This window comes from Aethalodelphis obliquidens, unplaced genomic scaffold, assembly GCF_003676395.1.
Source record: "Aethalodelphis obliquidens isolate GAN/ISIS:26980383/991018 unplaced genomic scaffold, ASM367639v1 scaffold26, whole genome shotgun sequence".
Lineage (NCBI taxonomy): Eukaryota > Metazoa > Chordata > Mammalia > Artiodactyla > Delphinidae > Aethalodelphis > Aethalodelphis obliquidens.
In genome coordinates, this window is record NW_020837970.1 from 3545878 (window position 1) to 3573257 (window position 27380).

A 27380-nucleotide genomic window follows, 5' to 3' on the forward strand; every position below is an offset into this window, starting at 1 on the left:
GAATCTAAACTAGTTAGTTTTATGGTGGGCCTTGACCTTCTTTTTTCTAACAAGATTAAGTAGGGGGTGGAGTGGGAGGGAGTAATGGGAGAGTATGGGAAAGATATTTTTCTCTCTGATAAAAGGCTGAGAGCTGCCCTTACCACCTTGTTTGGGATGTATGAAGATACCATTTTTGGAGCTGTGGTAGTCATCTTGTGACCATGAGGCAATAGACACAGAACAGCAACGCTGAAGCTGATGGAACACAGAAAAAAACACTGAGTCACTGAATGAACCTGAGCACCTCCTATCACCAAAATTCTTATTAAGCTAAAAATAAATGTCCTTATGGCTGAAGTCAGTGTTAGGTTTTCTCTTACTTGCAGCCAAAAGCACCTCAGATACTACATAACACTTTTTCCTCCAGAATTTCTTATTGGTTCATTATATCCATTGGTTCCTGTTCTGCTTGCCTGTTCTTCATCAAAATGCCTATAATGCTTTTGGACATAGCTGTGCTTTAAAATTTTCTGTTATTTTTCTATTCAAAGTTCCCCAAATACCCATATCTAGGTACTACACAGACTAACATTCGAAAGCAAACAGTATATGTCAGTGAACGAAAGGAAAGACCTTTTTTTTTTTTTTTTTGGACAACATAAAGCTCTATGCCATGTATCATTCATTGGTAATAAACTCTAAGTGAGTAGCAGAGTTCTGATGAACAAAATAAGATCTGTGTAGCCCTCTGGATTAATAGCAGAGAATAGATTAGCAGCACTGTTCCTCCTGATGCTGATTTTTTCCCATTTTCTCAACTTTCATGAGATCAAAGGAAGAAATGCTTCAAGTCTGTTTACAAAATGGCATGCTGTCTACATAAAACGGATCCCATAAATCACCTTAAGATCCAGTCAGTTTAATATAAAATGTTTTTAATTGTTTTTGAAAACATTTAAAAAACAATTTTTGAGCACTTTCAATAAAAAAAGAGAACTGAAATGCTACTGCAATATTCAACTACTGTAGTTTCAGCAGGTACAACAGACAACAAAACACTGGGGAAATCTTGAATTTTTGCACTAAATGAAAACATGAAACAGGGCTTGTTTTTGTCATTTATGGTGTAGTAAAACACATTATAGTACAAGACTGTTATATGAACCTCTGATGCACTGCACAAAAAAACACTTTCCTTCTTTTCAGTTCAAAAGTCAGTGCTTATTGCAATTATATGCAAAATTATTTACTTCATGAAGTCTTATCATGATAAACAGTATGCAAAATGTTTAAAACATCAAAACAATGAAAATAATCTGAGAAAAGAACATATTCAACAATAACTAAGCAGAATTAGTAAACATAAAAAAGCAAATAACTTGTGAATAACTATGCTTGTCTGGTTAACAATGAACCAGTTTCAGTACAGCCAAGAAAAAAAAAAAAAAGTGGTTACAGGAATACCTAGTACTGTACAAGATAAGTCAATAACACTCATGCACATTTTGTGATCATGTATTAACATGGTGAAGCAAACTAAACTTAACTTTTCCTGCTGTAATATTCTCATGTAAGAGAATAAGAAATAGAAATATCTCATTGAGATTAATGCACATTGCTACATAAGACAATTTTATCTGTCACTTTGATGACATTTTGTCTTTTCATAATGAAACACATTTAAAAAGTTTAATCTGTGGACTGTATTGGTTGCATTTATCCTAAGAGATGTGCCTACCACAGGTTCAACAAATTTAGTGCAATATATGAACCCCAGAAAGTTTGCTGGACGAATTCAACCAAATTTAAAGTGTTTGCTGCAATACTGTACAGGGGGTTAAAAATCCTCCAGTCTTTATATTTTTATCAAAAAAGATTTCCATTATTTTTGTATTAGTAGGAAGTTAATAATGTAAACAAGGGATTAGAATGGCCTCAAAATCTCCTTTTCAGAGTATCTCATGTAGAAAGGCTCCCATCATTTGTTAAAAGAAATCACACAGTTTCCTTTGGGTATTGCATACTTTGGTGTGCAGTAGTGCTGTGTTTCAATGTACAGTGAAGAAATAACTAGCATCAAGAAAGAAAATCTAACAGATCATTAAATCCAGATAACAGCAAACACACACAAATGCCAATAACTAGGACATATCAATATATAAACCTCTGAGCCAAACCTAGCACCATTTATTTATCAAAATGTTAATACCCTACTTTGCAAATTTATTGAACAATGAAATCTTATTAAATTAAACCCTTCATCACATTTGTTAAATATTCATGGATTGTAGTCTTCTGATTGGCTTACTAATTAAGGTAAAGGAAAGCTTAGCTAGGCTCAAGGTAGCATAGAAATGGTTTAATGTTAGCTTTAAAAACTTAACAGCAATTTTTAAGTCTATTTGAAACTGATCTTGAAGCTCACTTAAATGGAGCTGTCAACTAATGAGAAGATTTGTGTCAGCATGAAACTCATAAATAATTATTCACAAAACAAAATGGGAGCCACAGAGAGAAACATTTTAAAACAAATCCTGAGTGCTTCTTTTGCAATTGTGGTTATCACAATAAATAAAAATTAAGCATGTTATAAAATGCTCCTCTTCTTCAAGTACTATTGATATCCCCTTTGTTTTATCAGAGATACAAAGATTTGTGACTTCAGACCTCAGGTGGTGAAATGTTTTCTGTTTAGTTTTTTATGTTCTCTCCTGCTTATTTGTCTTTCAAAGGGATTCCCATGATCAAATTGCATTTCTATATTCAGGAGCAGTGAAGGAGTCAGTCACTAAATCGAGGACTTATAATTAAAACCCTTCAAAATAAATCTTAAATAGAATTTTAATATGTGCATGCAGACATACTGTGATGAAACTAAGAAAATGCTTTTAGTTTCCTTCTAAATTCCCCTATCTCAACTACCAAATAATAAAACATAAAATATTCTTCTAACATGCTTTTATTTATTCTATTAAATTACAATGTTTGGAATTACGTACTTGTTTTGTTTGTGTGTGTGTGCACGTGCGGGCATGTCTCTGTGTAAGCTCCATGTTAAAATCAACATTTTAAAAGACTAATGCAAGGTCACAAATATAAATGGCTACTAGTTTTTTCCTTTTAAATATTTTAGCGCAGCTTTTGCTTTCCTTACATTAATATTTAATTTTCCATTATCTTCTCCTATTTAAGCCCTTCGTTGCAGGTGCAAATGGTACTGAAGTCCCAGAAAGTCCTACAGAGATTTTTTTTTCATTCTACAGTAGCTCTATGCTTCAAGCCTAAATATTTATAATAACCTGAATATTATCCCTGTTCAAGGAAGACCTTCTTGTCTACAGTTCACCTTAACTATGATTTCATATCTAAATGATAATGCCAACAACAAAAAATATCCTATACCTAAAATCAATGGTTTCCTCTAAAATCTGTGCAGATCAACCAATGAATTAAAATAAACTTATACAAAATAAAGATCTAGACTGCTCTCGTAAAAGCTGGTTATTCTTTTGCTTACTAGCAAACAATGTGATTAAATGGGGAACATTATAAAATTGAAAACCTAATATTTGTTTTTCTACAGCCTACTCTCTTCAGAAACTTGTTAAGAGCTGAGGCGAGTCTAACCATTTCCTACTGAAGAAGAAACCGCTTCTGCAGCAAACTCTTAAAATGTCACAATTAATAGTAAGTGTTTCTGCTGCGGGAGGCACTTCCATTAAGACAAATACAATACATATGTCTTTCGATACAGTGTGCTACATATTATAAAATACAATTTAACCCAACATTTCAACAGTAGGGTGGTCCTTGCTTTCTATCCATTCAAAACCTGATGAAGTCATAGAGCTCATGGATTCACTGCAAATTTGTTGAAATAATGGGTCATTCTTTAATTCTTCCAGTGTAGCTTCATCATCTTGTCCCTGCTGACGACCTGGATCAAACAGTAGATTTGGATCTAAAGCGTTCAAATCATTGATGCTGCCTGAGAGCTCAGAAGACAACCTGATGTCGCTAGAAAAATCAGATGCAGGATTAGTGAGATCAGATGCTACCTGACCTACCAGCTGCTGGTTGGTTTGCAAGCTGTCTCCACTCAACAGGTCTTTAACAGTGCTACTGAAATCTAATTGTTGCTCTCCAATTTCTGATTGTGCTTGATTATCGCCAGGAGAAAAACTGATCTGATCGGTGCTATTACTTTTGGTGAGGTAAGATGGTGCTTGGAATTCATAAATAGAAGTGCTGGAATCGATCATATTCTGCGGATTGGCACTAGGAAAGACAGTGGAAGTTTCCAAAATCTGAGTGAGATTCATCCGGGCTGTATAATTGGAGGGCAGGTTGTTCATGCCCAAACCTCTCACTGCATCATCATTGTCAGAATCAAGTTTACTCAACAAAACATTGGTTATTTTTTTACTGTTTGTTTGCTTCTGAAGAGCATTTGGGAAGGCTGTTTGCATCATGACTGTCAATGGAACCGACTGACTTCTTTGAGCTATGTTGTTGGCACATGCATCCGTGTGAACGTTTGTGAAAATATGAACTTCAGGGGTTACTGGACTTCCAAAGGGGGTCACATTAGATCGGGGGATATTAGATACCGGGTAGAGGGTGCTTCCACTAAGATTACGTTGGCGATGAACAGCAGGGCTCACGCTTCGGCACCGGAAGTTGCTGCTGGCCGAAGAGTTAGTTCCTTTATTATCAAGAGGGGCAGGGACCGCAAAGCCCTCCTGTTTGTTGGTGTTACTTACAGTGGCACCTTGATGCTGCACAGGAGAGACAGGAGTCAGACGACCAAAATGAGTGTCATGATGTCTGGATTGAGACTGGTAGGACTGTCCAGGCACAGCAAAAGCATGAGGTTTCCTGAAACGGTCTTCCACTAGTTCCTGATAGCTTGGGAGAATGCCATGGCCAGAAACGGATGAATTACCAACCCCACTATACCCATTATTCATCCATTCAAGCTTGGTTTTGTCGGGGTGTGTGGCCATGGGTCTCTGCATCGGTTTCACAGGACTACTTGAGACAATGCTGGCGTCATGATATGCCATACTGGAGCTTATTGGGGTAAATGCAAATGGATTCCTGCATTCCACGGGGCTGGGAGGGACACTGCTGCTGCAGTTAGAATGGGGAGTACCGATGGGTGTATGTCGGCTACTTCCTAAAGCACTATCCACGGGCGTGGTCTGGGCCAACCTGGAGCAAGGGCTCTCCCGTGACAGGCTCTGAGACCCAGCAACCACTTCAGATGTAGGGGTGGGGGTGGGGGTGGGGGTCGGGGTTGGGGTGGGGGTCGGGGTGGGGGTGGGGATCGGGGTGCCATTGCTACGGATGGGGTGATAGAAGTGGGTGCTGGGGGCGTGAGATGACGCTGGAGCGCCTGGAGTCACAGACTGACTCTGAAGGGTCATTCCCAAACAGTTACCGTAAGCATGGGAATTGTTCATTGACATCTGCTGCTCCATGAGTACCAGCTCCTCTACAATACTGTCCTGTGTAAGCTCCTCATCGAAAGGAAAGTAGCTTTCATTTGCTTGGGAAACAGAAGGCTCGAACTCCTTCAGTTCGGACTGTAGAGGTAACTGATCTGAAGACTGTGCTTGCATTTGACTCAAAGAAGATTCTTGTATCTGGCTGTGTAGTTGCTGGGAATACGTGTCCTGTGGCATTCCTTCTAATTCCCAAACAGACTTCTCTAAGTCATTGATATCAGAGTGCTCAGGAACTGTCATGACACTGATATCTTGCTGTTGTTCACAGCCGGCAGATAGAAACTCAGAATCCTTAGTGACCTGTTGCCATTCATTTGGATTAAAGCTGCCATGCGATTTTGAATCACTGTCCAAGAGAAAGACACTGCCTTCAAGCTTTACTTTTATATCTGGAGATGATGATGGTGTGGTTTGCTGTTCTGAAGCTAAATCACTGGTAACAAGAGCAGAGGAATTCACTTGCTGAGGATGACTTGCCACTACGTGTGAGTTAACATTTGTTGATACCTTGCTAGGAATCTGAGAACCTGCTGCTGAACTTTCCGTTTTCCCTGAATGTGGAACCTTTTGGTCCTTCTTAACACTGCCTGGTTTCTGACCTTCTGAGATAACTGCAGAAAGCTGTTCCACAATTGGTTTCTTTACAGGAGGCACCTGGGACTCTTGCAATGCAGAAGACAGCCGCTTTCTTGGACTTTTAGTGCATAATTTAGGGTCTTTATTTATTGAGTCACCATTAGATGGTGAGCTGGTGCTGGTGAAAGTTAAGTTCTGAGTGGCAACTGAGAGAGTGATAGTGCTTTGATTATTGCCTGTTGAAGTGCCTGGCAGAATTTCATTACAGCGATTTTTACATTTGGTCCTCTGGTCACAGACCTTAGTTGCTTTTATTTCATTAACACCTTCATTTGAAGGTTTTTGCACTACTCCCTCTGTATTACTTTTCTGCCCTGAGAGGGCACTAGGTGTTGTTTTGGGCACGTCAGCCCCATCAGAGTTCTCTTGGCACTGTACAGGATGCTCATCTGATGACATCTCAGGTTCCATTTTGACTTCCACAGCAGATGGTCCCCCGGTGCTGCTGGTCCTGGATCCAGGAGACTGAAGTGAAACAACAGAACCATTCTTGATCTGTGGAATGGTCCTTGATTCTTCCGTTGTCGCTGCAGCACTGTTTACTGAGGCAGAATGTTTCAGAGGGGCACTACTGTTGCTGGGTGTGAGGGATATTGCTGTCATTTTCACCACATTTAGAGAACTCACGTGTGACGTGGGTACAACAGCGGTTTTGATGGGACTACTAGTAAAGAGGACAGTAGTTGGAGAGCGGATGGTGAGGGCACTGGTGTTGGCTGGTTTGGGTAAGATCTGAGGGTAGCGGTGCCGGGCAGAGCGATCCCCCCCAGGACTGGCTGGGACGTGCTGAGGAGTCTTTGGTGCCTGCTTCACAGACTGCATGTGCTGGGTGACCACCTGTACATTGAGGGGAAGAACTTTGCCGTCAGAAGAACTCATTGGACTTGGTGAAGTTACCAGTTGCCTGGTCCGTTGGACCTGTTAAAAAGGTGGAAAACAAAAATATCAGATGTAACAAGTCTAGAATATAAATAGCAATTCATATATTCATTAGTATTAAGGCATTTAATACATGTAATGCTAAAAAGAAAAAAAAAGACAGTTCGTATGTTAGACAAGTTTTTAGACCAGATTCGATAGGATCAGACAAGTAAATACTATAATAAATGCAACATAGTGTAATACAGTTACCAAATACAATGATATGTAAGAAGAGAATTATTACGACTTCAATGAAAAACTTCACATTTGTGATGAATACTTGCTAAAACAATGAATTTGAAGGAGGTTATAGGGAGCAGAAATAAAATCTTGAAGAAACATGCAACTATAAAGGTATCTAACTGGAGTCTGTGGCAAGATGACTCACTCACAGGGGAGACTGTCTTATAAATGGATCTACCTTGGGCATTACTAATAAATCACTGCGGATAAGGTCTCAGATAAAACTACTGCCTTCCCCAGTTTGCTCTACAATGAATAGTGCAAGAGTATGGTTCCCAGGTATTCCATGTTTCAATAACATGATGATGACGATGATAAGGATAATGATAAGAACAGGAAAAACCACAAGATACTATATTTCCCTAATAACATCATAAATAACAACATAAAATACCATCTTGCTTTACCATGATGCACTCTCATTTTATTTTTATTTTTTTATTTTTAAACATTAAAAAAACATTTATTTATTTATTTTTGGCTGCTTTGGCTCTTTGTTGCTGCGTGTGGGCTTTTCTCTAGTTGCGGCGAGTGGGGGCTACTCTTCGTTTTGGTGCACGGGCTTCTCATTGTGCATGGGCTTCTCATTGCGGTGGCTTCTCTTGTTGTTCGGCATGGGCTCTAGGAGCACGGGCTTCAGTAGTTGTGGCATGTGGGCTCAACAGTTGTGGCTCACGGGCTCTAGAGCGCAGGCTCAGTAGTTGTGGTGCACGGGCCTAGTTGCTCTGTGGCATGTGGGATCTTCCCGGACCAGGGCTTGAACCCGTGTCCCCTGCACTGGCAGGCGGATTCTTAACCGTGGCGCCACTAGGGAAGCCCATGCACTCTCATTTTAAAAGCCTCTTCATCATAAACTCAGTTGTGTGAGACAGACAGGTAGACCATAACCTCTATTTGTTGATAAGGAAAGAGACTCAGAGTAGCTTAGAGACTTGACCGAGGTCCCACCATTGAGACAAGTCTATGTTAATGTACTACCAACACATATTACAATTTTGCTCCATCTGAATGTTAAAAAGGAAACAAATATAAACCAAAAAAAGTTTGCAATTTTGTCACCTTTGCTTGGCTAGAGATGAAACAACTCTGAAAATGACTCATCTCTTACATAAAGCTCTGACTGGTTATGTGCAAACTTGTATGTCTTGTAATTGCACTTCCGTTCCTTTTATAGCTCACGCTGTAATCAACAACGTATATCCTGAATAAAAGAACCGACTGAAGTGAAATCTGTGTGTGGTCACAAAATCAGTTTATAACTGAATCTACACCTATACTTGCCTCCTTCTTCTGTGCCACTTTTAACTAAACAACTGACTTCCCACAATCCCAGTAAGGCCAAATGCTATTTAATGATATTACCGGAATGGGACTAGGGACAGCTGCCACAACGATACCAATAGGCTGAGGAGAGAGGATTGCAGGATTTCCATTAGAAAGACTAGTCACTCCATTGGTTGTAGCGCCTTCTGATTTTTTTGCTGAGGATTCTCCTGGCAAAGGGGATTGTAGTTTCTGTTCTTGTTGTTTCTTTTGGATTTTCCGTTGCAATTGCTGTTTAGCGTCAATAGGAGATGGCAGAGTCTTCACTTGAGGCTGAAAGGAATTACTTTCAGCTGTAGGTATAAAAGCAGAAGGCTGGGTAATTCCTTTAATTCCTGAAAATAAACAGAAAGTAAAGCTAAAATACTCCTCTTTATAGAAAGCGGTTACAACTCAATTTCTAAGACTATGTAGCCATTTACTGGACAAAGCAACCAAACCCAGCAAATTTTAACTCACAGTTTCTTTATGAAGCATAAATATTACACTTCCAGTTTATAAACATTTGTCAATATGGTTTTAACTGACACCTTAAAATACGGTTCAACTTGGGTGACAGCTGTAGTTATATCTGCAATAATAGATGAAGATTTTGAAAAGAGTAGTAGCTATGTCACTAATGTGCAAAAGCTAAGATAAATGCCAAGAGAGCATGTTTTACATATTATCAGTAGATGTCAGAAAAATCTTCCTTCCCCCTTCTCTAATTAAGAAATTCATGCATTTTCATGATTTTAATACTCAGTCCACAAGGGGTACTCAATAAATATTTGCTGAAACCATCCATATCTTAGAAAAAAATTGTACGGGGAAAACAAGTCTTTAATTCTACATGAATTTCACGAAAACAGGTAATACAATTTTAACCGCTTTAATTAATTAATTATTCCAGTATGACCTAGGAGAAATTAAGCAGAGCTTCTTAATAAGACTAAGGTTAAGATATTCTAAAAAAGGGTCACTGAGAAAGCTTTTTAAAGTAGTAGTAAGATCAACACTGAGGAAAAGGGATGATAAAATAAGCAAGGGATAAATTTTAAGAAAACTTGATTATGTAATACAACTAATTTTTCAAAAGCTCATTTCACATTTAGAGAGTGGCATTAAGATCATTAGATAGTGAGCAGGGGTCAGTAGAAACAGTGGAGAGAGGCAAAGGGAGGACACCCCTGTCCTGCTGGCACATCCTGACCTTCCCTTCCCCAGCCGTTTCTGCTTTTCATCTTGTCAACAGCAACAGCTTCGTGAGTGGGAGGCGGGAAGGAGAGAAAGGGACTGTAAACTCTAACCCACACACTCACTGCTCAACAATCCCACATGTTCTGACCGCCCTTTTATCACCTAAGTACTATTCTTTCTCCTCAAATCCAACTCGAATTGCGCTGCTCCCATCCAGTCCGCAGCCTCGGCTCTGGCTGCTCAGCACCTGAACCCGAAAGCCTGTGCCAACCGCTCAAGCTCGCTGTCTCATGCCTCCTGCTAGGGTTTCTGGACAGGCATGAGTTCCAAGCAGCTGCTTACAAAGGACGTCTGTAATACAACCTGTTCTTAATATGGAGACGATATTTACAAAAAACCAAGTGCACCTTCAAAGGAAGAAGATTCATCACTACCAAAGATATTTTTAAAAGTGGCAATGGGGCTTCCCTGGTGGTGCAGTGGTTAGGAATCTCCCTGCCAATGCAGGGGACACGGGTTCGAGCCCTGGTCCGGGAAGATCTCACATGCTGCGGAGCAGCTAAGCCATGTGCCACAACTACTGAGCCTGAGCTCTAGAGCCTGTGAGTGGCAACTGCTGAGCCCAGGTGCCACAACTACTGAAGCCCGTGCACCTAGAGCCCACGCTCCACAACAAGAGAAGCCACTGCAATGAGGAGCCTGTGCACCACAACGAAGAGAAAGACGCTTGCTGCAACTAGAGAAAGCCTGCATGCAGCAGCGAAGACCCACTGCAGCCAAAAATAAATTTAAAAAAAAAAGTGGCAATGGCTGAGAACGAAATTTCAGAAGATTGTTAAAAAAACAGTCAGCCTCCCGAGCTACTTTCAAAAAGTGAAAATGCCTACTTATATATGTGATTTTTAGTATTTTGGTTTAAAAAATATACCTTTCTTCACACTTAGCCTTAAAAATCCATTCATTCAACATTTCTTTCAGTGAGACTATGTGAATAATGTGGGAAATAAGAAGATAGAGATGTCTCTGTTTCTTTACCCCATGATACCTCCTAAGTCCTCAACTTGTGGAAGTACTCTTCTGGGTGTCAGTAGGGGTAGCAGAAAGAGAACACAGAAAGCTGAAGGGCCCATATCTTTTAGAACCTCATTTTGCCAGAAGCTAGGAAGACAGTCTGGTGTAAAGGAGTAACCTGGGTTTTGGAGAAGGACAAACCAGGATTCAAATTCTGGCTAATTCCACTACTTATTTGACTATGGACAAATTACTTAACCTCCCTGAATCTGTTTCCCGATCTGTAAAATGGGAATAAATATCCCCTACCTTACAGGACCGCTGGGAGAATAAATGAGGTAACAGATGTGAGCTATCTAGCTAGATAAGGCTGCCTAAGCACTCTTCTGCCCCTGTGTAACTACATAACTATACAGATTAGAGCCATCCATTTTATATCGAGACAGGAAAAACTATGAGGAGGCTCTTGTAAAAAGCTATTTTGCTGATATTTATGGTCCTCAATTGACAATAAAATGAGAGAACAGAACAATCTCTCTCACACACATACTGCAAATGCTTAAAGCTTCTGATAAATTTAAACAGAGAAAAAGGATTCCTTATTAAAATAATGAAGTTAAGATAGAAAAGTAAAGTCATTTAAGAGTATAATTATAATTCTGGCTGTGATAAATCTACTGTTTCATATTAATAAATTTTTTATAGAAGTTATAATTTCCTAGAGTAATAAAAAAATGTATTCACTCTTTTTTTAGGTTTATAAAGTATGACTGAAATAAGACATTTTAAAAATTTCATTAAAATAGATACTTTACACAGCTATTAATTTAGGAGGGAGTTATTATTCCAACGATACTGTCAGTCCTAATACTGTTAATTCTTAAGTTGCTATCTGAATAAAAATACTCATCTGAATGCATATTAAAAAAATCACTCTTGCTATTTCATAGTAATGCTTCACATGGTTTATTTTTTGTGAGACTAAGGTACCTTTCACATTGTCCAAAGATCATTTCACTTATAAGTATTAGTTTTGGGGATAGGAGTCTTAGCAAGTAATTAAAAAACTTAATCTTACTTTATATTTGTAATATTTAATTTATCAATTTAGAAATACATATATACTTAAAAGTACACATACACATCTTCTTTAAACTTTAAAACAGCAATGGAAAAATTAATGAAATACCAACTAGGAAATCATAAAAGTTTCATACTTAAGCAGAGCAACACACAAAGCTATAACTTAAAGTTTATCATGAAAGAACTATTATTATTTTTGTTAGCTCAACAAGCCCATCTGAATTTAGTATTAAGGGAAGTAAGAGTGGACGCATACAAATACTAAAAAGACAAAGGAGGTTTTTAGCTAAGCTCTTCTTTTTACTACCAACTCTAAAGACAGTTAACACCCTGTCAGTTTTAGCTTGTTAATAATTTTGTACCTGGTGGTGCTGTGGCCATTACAGTTAGAGCTGCCATCGACTTGGTGCCTATATAGTGGCTTTTTACAAGGAAGCGGGCTAATTCCAAGACCGTGTCAAATGGCTGGCTTAACACTTTCTGGGCCCATTCACACACAAGACGGCAAGCAGAAGTGATAACTTCCTCATCAATATTTTGAAGCTGCCCAGAAGGTTCAGCTCCTTCCAACTAAACAAAGGAAAAAGGAAAAAACTTTTAAAAGAAAGTTCAGAGAAATTAAATTGAAGCACACTTAAGATACATGTTCTTAATCAGAAGACACAATATAAAACTATTGAGTCAAAGTAGTACTAAGTGAGTGGTACTGGCAGGCATAAAAGTACTGCAAATATGAGGTCTATGCCTATACCCACTGGTGCACAGCCACCAGCAGTGTTGTGAATATAACATTTAAACATATATTGTTAAACATATATGGAGACTAACAGATCTTTTGAATTTTTTAAAAAGCCTTTTCTAACATCAAGAAAACAAGCTATGCCATAAGCCGTATTTCCTCTTCTGAAAACATTCGTTCTACACGTTATTCTATAACTTAAATTTTCCTCTTGACAATATATACCATAGATATATCTACCAATCAGGAACTTTAGATCCATCTTTTTTCTCCTTAATTTCACGAACCATGGTGATATAAGTCATATATGCTAACAGTTACCAGCCACTGTTGAATTTTTTGGCTCATTTATTTAGTAAAAGACAGTTCCTGGTCCCTGGTTTTATCCAAATGAGACCATGCAGAATCGTTTCAATGTTGATAATAAGGTACAATTCTACTTATCAAAAAGAAAAGGCAGAAATTCTTACCCCATCCCCAGTTTTGTGAAAATCAAGATTGGGTAGTGTTGGCATATGAACAAAAGCTTTTTTTCTTAGTCCACTGTAGCAATACGTAATAAATGGTTAAGGTCTGAAGTACTCGAAATTAAATGAACTGTTTATATAGTTAGCACTTGAAAAGTAACCATATATGAAATGAGAATAAAATCAGCCTGAGATACCATCGACTTTCTGAATTCTTCTGTAAAAGAAAACTTAATTATTAGAAGCTCAGGACACCTTTACTCTTTTGAAACTGAAACAGTCCTTGTAGAATGTTACTGGCTCAAATGGAACAAAATGATTTTCATCTGTTATAAATTTTATGAATAAATGTTCCTAATAAGCGGTGCCAGCCACCAGTAACAAACAGGTCAGAAGGAAAGGAATATCCAGATGGAAACCTGGCAGAGAGAAGGGAAACTTTAGCCCAGGGCACTGGGACAAAAACAACTCTTATGAGTGTCACAAGAGCTTTAACCTTTTCACTTCTCTTTTTCCACTGAAACGTACAGGATTATCACCTGTAACATGCCAAAGACACATGAAGACATTTTTGTTTGTACTCAGGAAACAAGACTCGGTCGTGCAACAACTGGTTACAGAACACCTGGAGCCGTTTTAGAAAAGCAGCCTCTCCCCTTCCCCTCTTCATCTCCCCCACAGCAGAATTTTTATGTTTTGGAAAAGGCCAAAAGCTAAGCAGAGAGAAATGATGCATTTCTAATATGATACAGAGACCCTCCATGTTACAATCTTCTTCCAAGGGTAGGAAGAACTTTAGTAAACTCTTAATTTTAATTTCCTTACTTCTGTTTGCTCCTAAGTATTTCTCTATCATGAGAGGGGCCTTTTCTATGCCCTGGCTTTAATTTTAATACAGCCTTTAAAGGGTTGGATGAAAATACAAAGAGAACACTAATCCTACAGCACAAGTTCCACAAAAAAAATTGTTTGAATGTTGTATATATTGCCAAAGAGATCCCTATGTTTCTAAATTAGAGGAAGGAAAGATGATAAACTAACATCTTTCTCCACTTTCACTGACATAATTTACAACTGCTGTACTGTGGCGTGCCTTAGTAATTCTATTGTTAAGGAAAAGAAGATCAGACCATTAAGAACACATTATAGTGACAGAGTGAGGTGAAATCTATCACAATCCTAATAACCACTATTTGTTATTTCTCTTGCAGTGTGATAAACAGCTGGGAAAATACAATTTACAATTATTCTAAGTACTTTTGAGTCATTTATATTTGTTGATTTAAATTTATTTCTAAATATAGTTGCTAGTTGAACTACAGCAGCAGATGTTCTGTAATAAGGGAGAACTTAAAGAGATTACTAAAAACCATTCTGGTAAAGGATATTTAGATTTGCCTCTCGTGCCCAGACGACGTGCCTTCATGTTTGGAAAGACATTTTTCATGATCTTTCCAAAGTCAGCAGCACTTAATGGATGGTAACCAAGATTGTCACAATAGCTCCTGCAAAAGAAGGAGGGATCAATTCAGAGAGAGCAACAGAACTCAGAATCATATTAGCACAGCGTTATTTCAGTCCAATTTGACCTCTATGACAAAGTGAAAAAACACATCTTCAAGTCATTCACCACAAATTTCATTGATACATGCTCATCCTTCTTTAAAGACTAACTCAGGCTTACTTAGCTTGTTTCATCCTCAGGGTACACAGTACTACTGCTTTTAATAGCAAAAACTTGCAGTAAGACATTGGCAGTACAAAGTTTTCCAGATACAATCCAAACGCGCATTCTGAAATGAGAATATCCAGGCTCGACCAGTAGGGCTATACGTTTCCACATATATATCAAGCTCACATACTGGAATAATTTCCAATGTAAACATTACGTGTGTCAGACATTAGAGACAAAACTACTACATGGTTTGGAATAGAAACACGATGTATTAGAACTAAAAGGGACCTTAGGGATCATCTATACCAACACTCTTATTTTACCAATAAGGGAAAAAAATGAAGGCACAGTGTTCTCACCCCCCCCTCCCCCATTATTGCGAGGAGAAAGTACCTTGTAAGGCAGTAACTTCAAGTGGGACCAGGGAAACAAGCCAAGTCTCACCTACTACTAGATCAGGTGTTCTGTTTTTCTATACAGCTGCCAGTCATGGGTAAAAGGCCAATTCCTTCTCTAGCAGTTCAGCAGCAGGAAAATGCCATGTCCTGTTCTGGCTACCAAGGCCAACAGTTATGAGGAGAACCGCTACCAAAGAGCAAGTCAGAGGAATTCCAAAATAACTCAATCAAATCTCCCCAGCTCATCCCCCATTTCAGCATCAACTAGAGCAGCTTCTTGATGAAGGAGTCATGCAGTAGAGAGTCAAGGAGAGAGGTTTAGGATGAAGAAGGAAAACCCCTGGAATGGGCAGCATATAACAGTAACTGGGACTTGAGTTCTTGTAGATGGCTGAATACCCTGGCAACATTCTTGAAGTGACCTGAATTCCAGAAGTCAAATTGGTAGACTCAGGAGAAGGTTGGGACCCCTGGGAGACTTAATAGAGAGAACAGGGTAGGTCTGAAGACTGGTGTTTTTCTTGATTGTGCCCTCCCTATCCCAGCACCAAATACCACACACTTCTGCTGGGGGTGGGGCTGAGGGGAAGGAGAAGAGTTGCCTGGCAAGTGCATTCTCAACAATGCTGCACAGTAGGGAGAAGGGAAAGGAGCTAATATGTATCGAAAACTCCCTCTATAAGAAATATCAGATACATCATATGTAAGTTGGGACTAATACTCCAAGTGTCTGGGGGCCAAGGTTTAAAGCACAAAGTGAAGGAGTGACTATTTTGGGGGGCTGACAATTTAAATGAATTGCATCAAATCATAACCATCTCAGTAGCAAGTTAAATTGGTCATCTTTATGGTTTAAACCAGCGCAGAAAGAAAATGTGAATGATCTCTTTTACACCTTAGGGACTTGATACTTGTTTCCTCTACCTGGAATATTTTCTTACCCCTCAAGCCCCTGCTTGTTATGATTTTGAAAGGGTCTCTACTGACTACCCTATCTAAAGCAGTGCTCTCCTGCCATACCCTCACCATATTCCTTTTGTGTGTACTTTCTTTTCAACGCCTGACTTAAAATTATGTAAAAGCCAATTTATTTGTTATGTATCCTCCATTAGACTGTAAGTTCAACCAGGGCAGTGACCATATCTATCTGGTTCATCACTGTATTCTTAGCACTCGGAACAAGACTGAAGAGTCATATTATGCCCACGTGTCACATTAAACCTTAATATGACATACAACTTAAAATGACTTTAAATATGACTTAATAAGTATGTCACATTTAAAATGACAAGAAACCTTAAGGAAACACATAAAACAAACAAAGCAAAGAAGAAAACAGTGCCCACTGGCTCCTATGACAGCACTGGCAGAGGGGCCTAAAAAAACTGAAACCAAATAAAGAGAATCAAAGCAATGAGTCTAATGAGAGATATAATATCCATTCTCTTCTCCTTTTGTGATTTAGGTTTTGATATTTTTTCCATTATATTAGTATACCGAAGTTCTTTATTTTGGCAGAAGGGGTAGGTGAAAGGTTGACAAAATTAAGTATCAGGATGACAAATGCAAAATTTGCTTGTCAAACTGAACTAATCCTGAGTGTGATTTCAGAATGTGACCATCTAGTTTCATCTGGTTTTTGATTCTTATTTATTCCACTAAAAGCAGGGAATTCACTATTTGGAAGAATAACAATGAACTTACCTTTAAAATACTCTTTAGTGGATAAATATATAAAGTATCGGTTGGCCAAAAGGTTCGTTTGGTTTTTTCTGTAAGATGGCTCTAGTAGCACTTATTGTCTTTAACTTCATTCAAAACAATTTTGTTAGATTGTATGTGACAGCTGTCATATCAGCGTGCACTTAAAAAAAGACATCAAAACTGGTGAATTTTTGTGTAGCCATTCTAATATTGAAGATGGAAGAAAAAAAGCAACATTATTTCAAGAAAGGTAAAAACGCAACCGAAATGCAAAAAAAGATTTGTGCAGCACATGGAGAAGGTGCTGTGACTGACTGAAGGTGTCAAAAGTGGTTTGCGAAGTTCTGTGCTGGAGATTTCTCGTTGGACAATGTTCCACGGTTGGGTAGACAATTGAAGTTGATAGTGATCAAATAGAGATACTAATTGAGATCAATCAACGTCATCCCATGTGGGAGATAGCAGACATACTCAAAATATCCAAATCAAGCGCTGAAAATCATTTGCACCAGCTTGGTTATGTTCATCGCTTTCATGTTTGGGTTCCACATAAGTTAAGCGAAAAAAACCTTCTTGACCGTATTTCCACATGTGATTCTCTACTAAAACATAACGAAAACGCTCTGTTTTTAAAACAAACTGTGACGGGCGATGAAAAGTGGATACCGTACAATAATGTGAAACAGAACAGATCATGGGGCAAGCGAAATGAACCACCACCAACCACACCAAAGGCCGGTCTTCACCCAAAGAAGGTGATGTTGTGTATATGGTGGTATTGGAAGGGAGTCCTCTATTATGAACTCCTTCTGGAAAATCAAAGATTAAGTCAAACAAGTTCCCAATTAGACCAACTGAAAGCAGCACTCCACGAAAAGCATCCAGAACTAGTCAACAGAAAACACAGAATCTTCCATCAGGACAATGCAAGACCACATGTTTCTCTGATGACCAGGCAAAAACTATTACAGCTTGGCTGGGAAGTTCTGATTCATCCACCATATTCAACAGACATTGCACCTTCAGATTTCCATTTATTTTGGTCTTTACAAAATCCTCTTAATGGAAAAAATTTCAATTCCCTGGAAGACTGTAAAAGGCACCTGGAACAGTTCTTTGCTCAAAAAGATAAAGTTTTGGGAAGATGGAATTATGAAGTTGCCTGAAAAATGGCAGAAGGTGAATACGTTGTTCCATAAAGTTCTTGGTGAAAATGAAAAATGTCTTTTATTTTTACTTAAAACCGAAGGCACTTTTTGGCCAACCCAATACTTTGGAGACATATAATAAACAACTCAAATTATACCTCCTGAATCATATAGTAGGCAATGTTAAGAATAAAACTGCTTATGGTTCAAGACTCTATACGTTGACACCTTACATGTCAAAGAGAAAATAAAGAGCGCCTCTATTTGAAAGTAACAATGACAATACCCAGACAGGTCATCAATTTCTTTAATTTTGTGAAATTAATGAACTGGAAATGAGTTCAGAAGGTTGTATAGTTCAACTTCCTGCCAGGTGTGGAAATGGCTATCCTCCTGAATGATGGGTTACCTCTGAACACTTCTCCTGATAGGAAGGGCTCTATATTGTGACCTGGCCTATCCAATTTTCAGTGGTTCTAATTTTCAAAGAAAAATAACTTATTACAGCCTCTTCCCCACTGAGAAGTTCTAGACATTCAGTGACACTGTTTAATATAATTAAGTATTTACAGGCTATCTATTCATAATTTTGAAACCAGGGCTATATAAGATGCCATAGGTCATTCCAGGCCATGTGGAGATCTTGGATAGTTTACACCTTGTTTTCCTGCTTCATAACTAAACTGCAGGTTGATCAAGCAAGATATGGTGTCAGTTAACACCTAACTCAGCGTCAGATTATATTTATGCAAGACTCAAAAAAGGGGAAGGTACAGAGAATGTTCTGTTCACAGGATAACTAACACTCTAATGCCATTCTTAAAATGAGATTTTTCCTTTGGTCTTGCTCTTTTTTTAAAAGTATGCTTTACAGACTTTGAAATTAAGCTTAATATTTAATATGGCCATGAACATGTCACTCAAAATCCTCAGTAGCAAGTCAGTCTTCAATGTTTATTCATACCATTTACAAATAAACTATTAAGTTAAAGGTAAACACTGCTTAAAGGTACAAAAATACAAATAAAAATCATAAAAGACTTGTGGCAAAATATAGTCATAGGATACATAACAATACCTGGACAGTTTTGGACTGCTTTGTATGTGTTACATCAATTAATCCCCCCAACCACCTTGAGGCAGGTTGTTTTTTTGTTTTTTTTTGTTTTTTTTCCTGTGAAGCTGTTTTTATAGTTCTTTTGAGACATTAAATTTCAAAACCCATTATAAATAAGCCCCTATTTTCTTACAGATGTTAAAAAAAATGGCCTCAACATTATTTATATGAAAACATTCACACATACTTTAGTATACATAAAGTATATGTTACCTATACTGCCTAAATGCCAGTTAATGAGGATGGTGACAGTAGCTCCTAGAATGCAATTAAGCTGTCTCCTTGCAATGACACATTATTACCTATAAAAAGACTGATGCAAAAGATAATCCTTACATTATGATGTAGAAAATAAAGAAAACAGCATGTGTATGAAATGTTATAAAGTCCAACTGCTTTTATTTATAAGAACATGCTTTCAATTTGTGCACCAAAAATTCTAATTTGCCTATGGACTCCTACAATTCAAGGCATATACTTCTGACTTAATGTATGATTTCAAGATTTTTTATTTTTAACCTCTTGACCAAGTTCACTCATCTCTCCCACCCTCTACCATCATCCTTTGACAACAAACAATATATTATCTATATCTGTTAGCTTTTTTTTTAAAGGGATTTTTAGTTTCGACATGTAAGAGAGATCACATTGTATTCGTCTTTCTCTGTCTGACTTATTTCACTTAGCATAATGCCCTTGAGGTCCATCCATGTTGCTGCAAATGGAAAGATTTCATTCTTTTTTACAGCTGAATAATATTCCACTGTATATACACACAATTTCTTTATCCATTCATTCATCATTGGACACTTAGGTTGTTTCCATGTCTTGGCTATTGTAAACAGTGCTGCAGTGAACGTGAAGGTGCTTATCTTTTTGAGTTAGTGTTTCATTTGTCAGATATATACCCAGAAGTGGAACTCTGGATCATATGATAGTTGTATTTTTAATTTTTTGAGGAACCTCCATACTGTTTTTCATAGTGGCTGCACCAATTTATATTCCTACCAACAGTGCACAAGGGTTCAATTTTCTCCACATCCTCACCAACACTTGTTATTTGAGTTCTTTTTGATAACAGCCATTCTGACAGGTGTGAGGTGATATCTCATTGTGGTTTTTTCATTTCCCTGATGATTTGTGATGTTGAGCATCTTTTCACGTACCTGTTGTCCATCTTTATGTCTTCTTTGGAAAATGTCTATTGAGATGTTCTACCCCATTTTAAAATCGAATTACTTTTTTTTTTCCGTTATTGAGTTGTATGAGTTTTTTATACACTTTGAATATTAACCCCTTAACAGATATATGACTTGCAAATATTTTCTCCCATTCAGTAGGTTACCTTTTTATTTGGTTGATGGTTTTCTTTGCTGTGTGAAAGTTGTTTGGTTTGATATAGTTCCACTTTTTATCTTTGCTTTTAAAAAATTTTATTTTTGGTGTCAGATTAAAGAAATCATCGCCAAGACCTATGTCAAGGAGCTTGCTACCTATGTTTTCTTCTAGGAGTTTTATGATTTCAGATCTTATGTTCAAGTCTTTAATCCATTTTGAGTTGATTTTCCTGTACAGTATAAGATAGTGTTCCAGTTTCACTCTTTTGCATGTGGCTCTCCAGTTTTCTCAACTCCATTTATTGGAGAGACTGTCCTTACCCCACTAATTTTGGCTCCTCTGTTGTAAATTAATTGATCACATATGTGTGGGTTTATTTCTGGGCTCTCTATTCTGCTCCATTCAACTATGTGTTTGTCTTTATGCCAATACCATACTGCTTTAATTACTATAGATATGAAATAGAGCTTGAAATCAGGGAGTGTGATGCTTACACGTTTGTTCGTCTTTCTCAAGATTGCTTTGGCCGCTTGAGGTCTTTTGTGGTTTCATAAAAATTTTAGAATTCTTTGTTCTATTTCTGTGAAAAATGCTATTGGAATTTTGATAGGGATTGTATTGAATCTGTAGACTGCTTTGGGTAGTATGGACATTTTAACACTATTAATTCTCCCAATCCATGAGCACAAAATATCTCTCCACTTATTTGTGCCTTCTTCAACTACTCTCCTTGATGTCTTGTAGTTTTCAGTATGCAGGTCTTGAACATCTTTGGTTAAATGTAATCCTAGGTATTTTATCCTTTTTAATGCAGTTGGAAATGGGATTGTTTTCTTAATTTTGCTTTCTGATAGTTTGTTATTAGTGTGTAGAAATGCAAAAGATTTTCGTGTATTGATTTTGTATCCTGCAACATTACTCAATTTGTTTATTCGTTCTAGAAGTTTTTTTGTTGGAGTCTTTAGGGTTTTCTATATATAACGTCACATCACCTGCAAATGGTGACAGTTTTACTCCCTCCTTTCCAATATAGATGCCTTTTATTTCTTGTTCTTGCCTAATTGCTCTGGCTAAGACTCCCAATACTATGCTGAATAAAAGTGGCAAAAGTGGGCATCCCTGTCTTGTTCCTAATCTTACAGGAAAAGCTTTCAATTTTTGAGTATGATGTTGACTGTGGGCTTGTTGTACAATATATGGCTTCTGTTATGTTGGGGTACATTCCCTTCATAGCCACTTTGTTGAGTTTTTATCATAAATGAATGTTGATTTTTGTCAAATGCTTTTCCTGTAGCTATGGAAACGATCATATGATTTTTATCCTTCATTTTGTTAATGTGTTGAATCACATCGACTGATTTGTGAATGCTGAGCCAGCCTTGCATCTCTAGAATAAATCCCACTTGATCATGGTGTATGATCCTTTCAATGTATTGTTGAATTGTTTGCTAGTATTTTTTACACCTGTATTCATCAGGAATACTGGCCTGTAATTTTCTTTATTTGTGGCATCCTTGTCCGGTTTGGGGATCAGGGTAATGCTGGCCTCACAAAATGAGTTTGGAAGAGTTTCCACCCCTTCTATTTTTTGGAAGAGTTTGAGAAGGACAGGTAGTAATTCTTCTTTGAATGTTTGGTGGAATTCACCAGTGAACCTGCCTGGTCCTGGACTTTTGTTTGTTGGCAGGTTTTTGATTAGTGATTCCGTCTCCTTACTAGTAATCAGTTGGTTCAGATTTTCTATTTCTTCATGATTCAGTCTTGGTAGGTTGTATGTTTCTAGGAGTTTATCCATTTCTTCTAGGTTGTTCAATATGTTGGCATATAACTGTTCAAAGTAGTCTTGTATGATCCTTTGTATTCTGTGCTGTCAGTTGTACCATCTTCTCTTCACTTCTGTTGTTATTTATTTGAGTCCTCTCTTTTTTTCTTGGTGAGTCTAGCTTACGGTTTTTCAGTATTGTTTATCTTTTCAGAGAACCAGCTCTTATTTTCATTGATATTTTCTATTGTCTCTTTCATTTATTTCTGCTCTAACCTTTGTTATTTCTTTCCTTCTAGTAACTTTAGGCTTTATTCTTCTTTATCTAGTGAGGTGAAAAGTAAGGTTGTTTATTTGAGACTCTTCTTGTTTCTTAAGGTAGGCATTTATTGCCATTAACTTTCCTCTTAGAACTGCTTTTACTGTATTCCATAAACTTTGTTATATTCCCATTTTCATTAGTCTCAAAGTATTTTTTATTTCTCTTTCAATTTCTTCTTTGACTCATTGGTTGTTCAAGTAGCATGTTGTTTAAGTTCCACATATTTGTGAACTTTACACTTTTCTTCATGTAATTGATTTCTAGATTCATACCGCTGTGGTTGGAAGAGATGCTTGACATGATGTCAATTCTCTTACATTTATTAAGACTTTGTCTTGTGGCTTAACATATGATCTATCCTGGAGAATGTTCCATCTGTACTTGAAAAGAACGTATTCTCTTGTTTTTGGATGGAATGTCTTTTATATATCTGTTAAGTATATCTGGTCTACTGTGCCTTTTTTTTTTTTTCAGTATGCAGGCCTCTCACTGTTGTGGCCTCCCGTTGTGGAGCACAGGCTCCGGACGCGCAGGCTCAGAGGCCATGGCTCACGGGCCCAGCTGCTCCGTGGCATGTGGGATCTTCCTGGACTGGGGCACAAACCCGTGTCCCCTGCATCGGCAGGCGGACCCTCAACCACTGCGCCACCAGGGAAGCCCTTACTGTGTCTTTTAAGGATGATGTTTCCTTATTGATTTTCTGTCTGGATGATCTATCTACTGAGGTAAAGGGGGCATTAGAGTCCGCTACTATTGTTGTACTGGTGTCTGTTTCTCACTTCAAGTTTGTTAATATATGCTTTACACATTTAGGTCCCCCTAAGTTGGATACAAAAATATTTTATAAATGTTTTATCTTCTTGTTGGGTTGGCCCAATATAATATAATGTCTTCTTTGTCTCTTATTATATAGCCTTTGTCTGAAAGTCAATTTTGATAAAAGTATAGCTACCCCAGCTTATTTTGGTTTCTGTTTTCATGGAATATTTTCTATCCCTTCCCTTTCAAGTCTCTGTGTGTCCTTATAGCTAAAGCAAGTCTCCTGTAGGTAGCATATAAATGGGTTTTGTTTTTTATCTTTTCAGCCACTCTGTCTTTTGATTGAAGGAGTTAGTAAATTTACATTTAAAGTAATTATTGACAGGTATGTACTTATTGCCATCTTATTTGTTTTCTGGAAGTTTTTGTGGTTCCTCTCTTGCTCTTGCTCTCTTTCTTTGTAGTCTGATGACCTTCTTTAATGATATGCTTGTACTGCTTTCTCTCTATCTTTTGTGAATTTACTATAGGTTTTTGCTTTATGGTTACCATAAGGCTTACATATAAAAACTTTTAACAGTCTACTTCAGGTGGTTAACACCTTAAATTTGATTACATTCTGAAGTTCAGCGTTTTTACTCTGCCCTCCAATGTTTTATGTCACATTTTATATCTTTTAATCTTCTGTATCCATTAGTTATTATAATCATAGTTTTACTACTTGTTTTTTTATCTTCATACTAGCTTTATAACTAACCCATTACATTTACTATATATTTACTTTCTCAGTGACACTTATTCTTTCATATGTTTTCTTGTTACTAGTTAGTACCCTTTCTTTAGAGCTTATAGAAGTCCCTTTAACATTTCTTGTAAGGCTGGTTCATGGGTGATAAACTCCTTTAGCTTTTGCTTGGTTTAAAATCTCTTTATCTCTCCTTCCATTCTGAATGATAACTTTGCTGGATAGAGTATTCTTGATCACAGATGGAGATTTTTTTCCTTTTAGCATTTTGAATATATTGTGCCAATCCCAAAGGCTTGTGAAGTTTCTGCTGACCAATCTGCAGGTAATCTTATGAGGGTCTGCTTGTACATAACTAGTTGTTTTTTCTTGCTGCTTTTAAGATTCTCTCCATGTCTTTAACTTCTGACATTTTAATTATAATGTGTCTTATCTCCATTTTATTAAGAATTTTTGCTGAGGTTTTACCTTGTTCTTTCATTTGGAACACATATATATATATATATATTTTTAAAATTTATTTATTTATTTATTTTTGGCTGCATTGGGTCTTCGTTGCTGTGCGTGGGCTTTCTCTAGTTGCGGCAAGCGGGGGCTACTCTTTGTTGTGGTGCACGGGTTTCTCATTGTGGTGGCTTCTCTTGTGGAGCATGGGCTCTAGGCGCACGGGTTTCAGTAGTTGTGGCTCTCAGGCTCAGTAGTTGTGACTTGCAGGCTCTAGAGCGCAGGCTCAATAGTTGTGGCGCGCGGGCTTAGGTGCTAAGCAGCATATGGGATCTTCATGGACCAGGGCTCGAACCCATGTCCCCTGCACTGGCAGGCAGATTCTTAACCACTGTGCCACCAGGGAAGTCCCTGGAACATATTCCTTTGTTTCTTCATTTTGCTTAACTCTGTGTTGGTTTCTATGCAGTAGATGAAACTACCACCCCTCCCAGTCTTGAAGGATGTAGGAGATGAAACTTGTTGTTCAACTCTGTCCTAGGTCTTGGTTGTCCCTTAAACTTTTGTGCTTGTCCAAGCAGCTTATTATATCTTTAATAGCTCCCAGTAGTTAGGTATGTACCAAGACCTATCAAGGTCCCAGAAGGGAGGATCTCAGCACCTAAAATCAGGCTGACTGGAAGTTGGACCCTCAGGCAGCAGCTTTTAAAAGTATGCAAGTATATATAGTCCAGTATGACTATAGCATAAACCCTGCTTGCCACCAGAGCCAAGCAATCTGGAGGTGTCACTTGGGAAGTTGCAAAAATCAGAGCTCCTGACAAGTGTATGAGATACTGGTGAGCTGGAGCAAGGCAGAGGGAAAGAGGCAAGACTACATCTGTTCCTTGAGAGTAGCTCTGTAGGCCACTAGACATATGCCAAACCTGAAGCCTACCCCTTAGGCCAAAGCTCGAGGAAAGCAGAGGCTTCCTTCACGGAAAAACTGGGGATGGGAGGGGGTGTCCCAGTCTGCCGTCTGTGCAGTGCCTTGGAGGTGGTACCTGGCCAAGAATTGTCTTTCCAACTGCCACATTACTTTGGAATGACCCAGGAATGCAAGCCCCCCCGGCTACCAGAGCCAGTTGATTTAGGGGCATCCCCTGGGCAATGGCTACAAAAACCAGGCTGCCAGATGAATGGAAAGCTCCCCCTGGGGGCACACTGGCATTCAGGAGTGTGGCAGAGGGAGAGCACGAAGATAGCACCAGCCCTCTGAGGTCTCCGAAAAGGATTACAATCAGCTGCTAGATACACGGTTAAGTAGAAGCCTGCCCCTCAGGCTGCAGCCGTGACAGCTGGGTAACAGGTCTCTACAGAAAAACTGAACTCTTGGGTCTGTGACTGCTGCTGTGCCTAGAGGTGGTAGCTGTTGAAGAACTCTTTCTCTGTTGGTTACAGTCCTGTGGGACCCTTTACTGTAAGCCCCACTGGCACCGGTGCCATGCTATGCAGAGGTATCCTCTGGCAGCAGCCACAAAAATCAGGGTGCCAGACAAGGGTGTAAGATCTCCTTTCTGGGTGACTGTTTGTTACAGTTCCATTGGACCGGGAACACAAGCTCCCCTGGCCTCCAAAGCAAGGCAATTAAGACGTGTCTCCTGGGCGGAAACTGCAAAAATCAGGGCACCAGATACATGTAGTAGCTCCCTTCTGGGAGATACTGATATTCTGGAGCACAGCAAAGAGAGACTGCAAAGATAGCACCTGCAAGTCTCTGTCCCTGGACAGTGTTCCAGCTGTCTCCTAGATGTGTCTTCAATCGGATGCCTACCCCTCAGGCTGATGCTTTAATATAAGTAGGTGATCCTCCTTCCCTTATGTCTGGGCAAGACAGGCTGACTCTGAGCTGGCCCCTGGGGCAGGTAAGTCCGAGTGTGTAGGCCCTCCAATAGCCATGTCTCAGAACCTTATAGTCTTGTGGTTCTCGGGCTGTGAGCCCCACTGGTTTTCAAAATTATATGTTTTTTTGAGGGTTCATCTCTCAGGTGCAGGTCTTAAAACTTCGGGTGTGCAATGTGGAGTGTGAACCCTTTGCTCCTAATGAGAAGCTCCGGGTTTTGAGTTCCCTCTTGATTGGAGGTTGCTGTGTCACTGGTGGGGTTTATGGCAAGACTGTGTCTGAGCCTCCCCTACCTGCTTCATGTGGCTTTCTTCTTGTTTGTCTGATGTGTAGTCGTCACTCGGCCAGCCTTTCGGTTTTTTTAAAGAGGAAATTTTCCATATGTAGCTGGAGACTCAATGTGTCCATGGGAGGAGATGAGTTCAAGAGCTTCCTGCATCAAGATCTTGAACTGTTCTCCCCAAGTATTTTTTATTATACACATTTTATAAATGAGACACTTGCATAGAGAGGTGAATCTGGAAAGAATTTGCTCATCTAGCCTAATCCACTCATTTTATACGTGAGAAGATTTTGTTACTAATCAGTGAGTGTAAGCAAACTGAATGGCTTGGAAAGCAACCAAAATTATATCACTGAAAGTTTTTCTAATACTTCTAAAGAGAAGAACTTATTAATTTCTATTAGGAGTCTTTTTCTTACCAAGACCTATAGTATTATTAACATTCATGTATTACAGATGACAATAAAAGATGGAATTTAGAAAGGTCCCAAAGACATGATAGAATTATATTCCCTTACAAGTATTAAGCAAATAATACATTCGCTAGGTAATACATAAATGAGGTAAAAGTAATACGGTCAAACGTCTAATTAGCCTGAGCCTTTGAAAGTATAACAGTTGTTGAAATCCTCCAATAATTTTAAGGTACAGTTAGATAGAGTTTCTGGAGAGAAAACTCTTTGAAGGGGCCTGACCTTGATCATAAAGA

The 27380-nt window shown here is 38.4% G+C and overlaps 1 protein-coding gene across 1 annotated transcript in view; it reads right to left on the bottom strand.

The window, feature by feature from the left end:
* Positions 1-896: 896 nt before the first annotated feature.
* RFX7 (regulatory factor X7) overlaps positions 897-27380 on the bottom strand; it is a 150673-nt gene continuing 124189 nt past the window's right edge. The window contains exons 6-10 of the mRNA XM_027123092.1: positions 14483-14599; positions 13098-13182; positions 12251-12458; positions 8655-8950; positions 897-7046 (exon numbers count right to left, since the gene is read on the bottom strand). Coding sequence (XP_026978893.1) covers positions 3762-7046; positions 8655-8950; positions 12251-12458; positions 13098-13182; positions 14483-14599 — 3991 coding nt within the window. The 3' untranslated portion in view covers positions 897-3761. The remainder of the gene's footprint in view (positions 7047-8654; positions 8951-12250; positions 12459-13097; positions 13183-14482; positions 14600-27380) is intronic.